Source organism: Microtus ochrogaster, chromosome 6 (genome assembly GCF_000317375.1).
Source record: "Microtus ochrogaster isolate Prairie Vole_2 chromosome 6, MicOch1.0, whole genome shotgun sequence".
Taxonomy (NCBI): domain Eukaryota; kingdom Metazoa; phylum Chordata; class Mammalia; order Rodentia; family Cricetidae; genus Microtus; species Microtus ochrogaster.
In genome coordinates this window covers 9,314,301-9,319,407 of record NC_022013.1, presented here as the reverse complement: position 1 = coordinate 9,319,407, position 5,107 = coordinate 9,314,301, and the positions used below count along the sequence as shown (strand labels likewise).

The following is a 5,107-nucleotide window of genomic DNA, read 5'->3' as shown; positions in this document are numbered from 1 at the left end:
TGGGGAGGAGCACAGTGGGAGCACTCTAAGAAGTTCCAACTGGGGGAGAGTGTGGGGAGGAGCACAGTGGGAGCACTCTAAGAAGTTCCAACTGGAGGAGAGTGTGGGGAGGAGCACGGTGGGAGCACTCTGAGCTGTTCCAACTAGGGGAGAGTGTGGGGAGGAGCACAGTGGGAGCACTCTAAGAAGTTCTAACTGGGGAGAGTGTGGGGAGGAGCATGGTGGGAGCACTCTGAGCTGTTCCAGCTGGGGAGAGTGTGGGGAGGAGCACGGTGGGAACACTCTGAGCTGTTCCAGCTGGGAAGTGTGTGGAGAGGAGCAAGGTGGGAACTGTGTGCAGGTTTGAGTGCCATGAGCATGGGCTGCTGTGGGACTGAGGCTTGAGGGGACAGTGTTCTAGGTGAAGGGAACCTCTTCCCAGCGCTGTGCGTGCGATTTGCCATTTGTCCTGCCTTTGGACGGTGAGATGAGCATTATTTCCCCTCCCACATTTGAGTGTTTTACTCTGTGTGCGTGCGTGTGTTCTGTGGTTTGCATGTGGAATTGGACACGTGAAAGTTGGCCCTCTCCTTCCACCATGTGGGTCCTGGAGACTGATCTCAGGTTGTCAGGTTTGCCACGAATGTTTTTACCCTCTGAGTCATCTTCTGTTCCAGTTGTTTCTCCCTGGGTTGTTCCTCACCCAGTTGTTTTGTTGTGGGTCTGTCAACCCACGCTGGTGACTAGCCAGAAGCCCCAGAGATGGTGATAGGGCTGGGGTTTAGATCCAGGACAAGTCGACTATGGTGGAGGAGGAAATAGTGTATCTATGGCTGGGTGTGTGGTACACACCTATAATCCAGGCATTCAGGAAGCTGAGGCAGGAGGATTACAATTTTGAGGCTATCCTGGGCTATGACAAGATCCTGTCTAAAAAGAAAATACCCTTAAAGTCAGATTTGTAATCTGTAATGGCAGTGGTCATACTAAAATCTTAAGCTAGGAAGCTTGCCTGGTGATCTATACTTGTCCCTTGTTTTATTAATTTTGCTCAGTTGCTGTGATGGACACCATGATCAAAAGCAGCTTAGGAGAGGAAAGAGATTATTTGGAGTACAGGTCACAGTCCATCTTTGAAGAAGTCAGGGCAGCATCTCGAGCAGGAACGGGAGTAGTATCCATGGCAGAATCTTGCCGGCTCACTCACTTCCAGGCTCATGCTTTGCTAACTTTCTTGTACACCCCAGAGCAACCTGCGTAGGGATGGTGCTGCCCACTGTGGACTGTGTACTCCCATAGCAGCTAACAAGACAACCCCAGGCTTACACACAAACCAGTCTGATCTGGGCAGTACCTCAATTGAGGCTCTCCACTCAGATGATCCAGGCTGTGTCAGGTTGACAAGCTTACCAGGACACCCCTTCTCCTGAGTTTTTCGGGAAACCCGAGTTCCCCTGGCAAAGCAGAGGGTGGCTGGTGACGGTCTCTAAGAAGACTTCCTTCCTTCCTTCCTTCCTTCCCCTGCCCTTCGCCCCCACCCTTTGTGCTTCCTTCCCTGTCTCTCCTGCCATCAGGGTTAGTGCTGGCAGCCACTTCCACTTGTTGCTGGGACTCTCTGGACTTGGCTGTAGTTTCTGGGAGGCAGTTTTAAGAGACTCATAAAACCCACAATGATTTGCTATATTCTTCCCTCCGGGCGTTTATGAATTGCCTGATTAAGCTGGCTATGAGGAGTGGCCAGGGAGAACCCTTTCCAAAGGCATAATTCTGGCTGTGTGTTGTTGAAGTCTCAGCCTCTGGATTTGATGCTGAATTTTAAGGTTCATTGTATAGATATAAGCTATAGCTCTGTGGCCCACTAGAGGGAGCACCCCTCCGGTTGAAGAAGATGGCACTAAAGAACAGCACGATGCTGTGCTGATCGTAAAGACCAACCCTAACCCAGGAACCTGAACCAGTGGAGCTGCTTGTCTCCATTGGCTGAGCTTAGAGTCTGGGTGGATGATCCCCAGCACCACATGTCATAGGGCATGGTGGCACACGCCTGTAACACCAGCACCAGCACCGAGGTGGAGACAGAGGATCATCCTTGTCTACTTAGGAAGTCTGAGGCCAGCCTGGGCTGCATTAGACCTTGCCAAAAGGAGGAAGGAAGGAAGGAAAGAAGGAAGGAAGGAAGGAAGGAGGGAGGGAGGGAGGGAGGGAGGGGGAGGCAGTAAAGGGTGAGAAGACCCAGTTTCGTGACTGTCCATGCACACAGCTGAATTGTGCTTCCCGGGGGCTGAGATTTCTCCACAGGACTCCTTGAACGTTAGAGATGTCTTCAGAGCCTCTCAGTATGGCCTCACTCTGCTTCTTTTTTTTCTGGACAGAGCTCTGTCGGAAAAGATCGTCTCAGTTCTCCCAAGGATGAAGTGTCCCCACCAGCTGGAGCCCCACCAGATCCAGGGCATGGATTTTATTCACATATTCCCTGTTGTGCAGGTGAGGGCTTCTGTGTGGATTCTTGTGTCTGAATTAAGAGTTCCTGGAACACATCTGGCTCTCAGACAGCCCAGCCTGGACCTTGGGTTTAGTGCGTGCAGGATGGATTTGGTGCAGCATACTTGACAGGTATCCTGGCCATCATTCTTAGAAAGGTAGCTGGTATTCCATGTGCCATGGTCTCACACTGGCCTCTGCTACAATCTTTGAATGCTCCCATCAGATGCTGTTTTTCAACTGTGTGTGTGTGTGTGTGTGTGTGTGTGTGTGTGTGTGTTTTGTTAGTGCACACATGTGTGGGGCCTACAAGTGTGTGTAGGTGAACTTGTGTATGAGCATACATGTGAGTGCATGCATATGAAAGTCAGAGGGCAGTGTTGGACATTGATCATTTGGTGTCTGCTTGCCAAGTAGACTAGAGCAGCTGACTAAGACACGCCTTTTCCTCCCATTCTGGATCTGAGCCTATGAACGTAGATGCTCTTTTGGGTGCTAGGGGGGAGTCACAGTAGAAAATGGCTGTCTGTTAGGAGGCTCGGGGACTCTTGAACAGGTTCTCTGAGGGGCTCCCGGGATACAGCCTTTTTTCCCCTCTTTGCCTGATCGCACTCTCTGTGACCTAAAGAACATCTCCTCACATGGAATAGTAACAGACACGAAAGGTCAGAACCAGGGTCCAGTGAGCCATCTACAAGGAGGTAGAGATGAACTGAGGTGAACGCTGCATGGTTAGTTTGGTTTTTCATTGTTGTTTGGTTGGGTTTTTATTTTTTGGGACAGGATTTCTCTGTGTATCTCTGGCTGTCCTGAAACTCACTCTGTAGACCTGACTGGCCTCAGACTCCCAGAGATCCGCCTGCCTCTGCCTCCAGAGTGCTGGGATTAACAGCATGTGCCACCACACCTGGCTACATGGTTAGTTCTTGTGTTTTCATCTTCAAAGTGACACAACCTAAAACCACACTAGGACGGGGTCGTACTGGGTTGTGTAGGTCAGCTTGGCCTGTGGGTGTGTCTGTGATCGCCGTAAGGGATGTGGGAAGACCCCGCCTGGAGTGAGCACCATTCCTGGTTTGATCTGTAAGAGTAGCGAAAGTTAGCTGAGGCTAGGCCTGCATGCATCCTTTCTCTCTGGCCTTGGCTAGGCTTGGCCTGTAACTGTGGGATGAAATAAATGTGTCCTCCTCTGCTTTGCTTTATGTTGGGATTTTTTAGCACGACAACACGTGACCCAGAGCCATGGTTCTTGGTGGGAACAGAGGAGGCTCCAATACAGCCTGATTCTCTCCCTTCCTGCCCTCTCATGATTTCAGGTGGGGTCCACTGGGGTGGGGCTGGTGCTCTAGTGAAATAAGCAGAAGAGGTGCTAATTAACAACAGAAGAATGTTCTTCCTGGGGTGTGCACAGCACAGGAACATGTCCCATGGTATATGTGCTGTGTAGCGTGTTATTTTCATGAAGCTAACCTATTTTGGGCACCTGCTTTCTAAGCGTGCCCTTTACATGTGCTGGCTGCAGAACATGCAGAATTTGAGCCATTGAAATGACTGTAGGTAAAGCACTGTGAAACCCTGGAGGCCTAAGTGTGATTCCCAGAGCTCACATAAAGATGGACGAGGAGAAGTGACCCCACAAGGTTGTTCTCCTATCTCCACGTCTGAGCTGTGGCATATGTGTGTGCACCCTGCCTGCATACATGTAGTTAAAAAATAAACTATAGAACTTACCTATTCCTACAGGAGTGCCCTGCTATGGGCCATACATCTCGGTGTCTAGGCAACTTGACCTGGTCAAGTATGCCGTGAGTTGGTAAACCCCACTGTCCCCAAATGGCTTTGAGGATGTAGGAGTGGTCTTTGAGGAGGGACCGTCAATACTGACAAGTGGTTCTCTCTTCCAGTGTGCTCTTGAATGATGGAAAGAATGAAGGAAGAGCAGGAACAAGTAGAGGCTCAGTGCTTGCATTGTCCACAGGGTGTGTGTGTGTGTGTGTGTGTGTGTGTGTGTTGTGCATATTTGTGTTTGTGTATATGTTGTGTGACAGAACTGTTCCTAGGGCGACATACACTTATGTCTACTCACCTCAGGCAGGGAGGCTACACCAGATCAAAGTGTGGATATCACCACAGTCCAGCCTGGTGAACCAGTGGGTGTTATAAGACTTGCAGGAATGTGGGTGAGGAATTAGTTACAGGAGCAGAAATGACTCAGTTATTGCTGCATCGCCAAGGCCCACCTGAGCATAGCTGACAGCTCACAAAGCTGGGACCCTGGAGCACCCTGCACAGCCTGCAGGCAGCTCAGCGGGGTGGAGAGTTTCCTTTCTAGGTCTCAACCTCTTTCAGAAGGGAGCTGCCCTGGTTTCTGCTGCTTCTGGGCTGCTGCTCTGATCTCAGCTTTGGTCGTCTGTGGGTCTTCTTTCCAGCTTGCCTTCCTTCTGTCTGGGAGAGTTTCTCAGGCTTTGTTGCTTACTATGGCAAGGAGGGGCTTAGTGAGTCTGGTCAATTTTGGGGAATTCCTGACATTATTTTGAGATGTTTGCAGTCTTGTTTAAGGAATGTTCCTTTAGGGTGAAATGTTTCAGTCTTAGAGGGAAATGTTACATAACAGCGTGTGTGTGTGTGTGTGTGTGTGTGTGTCTGT

The 5,107-nt window shown here is 50.2% G+C and overlaps 1 protein-coding gene across 2 annotated transcripts in view; it reads left to right on the top strand.

Moving 5' to 3' along the window:
* The window catches only part of Ccdc93 (coiled-coil domain containing 93), a 70,746-nt gene that overhangs the window by 7,494 nt on the left and 58,145 nt on the right, over window positions 1-5,107 (top strand). For both annotated transcript variants that reach the window (XM_026779735.1, XM_005348252.2), the window contains exon 4: window positions 2,352-2,463. In XM_026779735.1, the coding sequence (XP_026635536.1) occupies window positions 2,352-2,463 (112 nt within the window). The remainder of the gene's footprint in view (window positions 1-2,351; window positions 2,464-5,107) is intronic.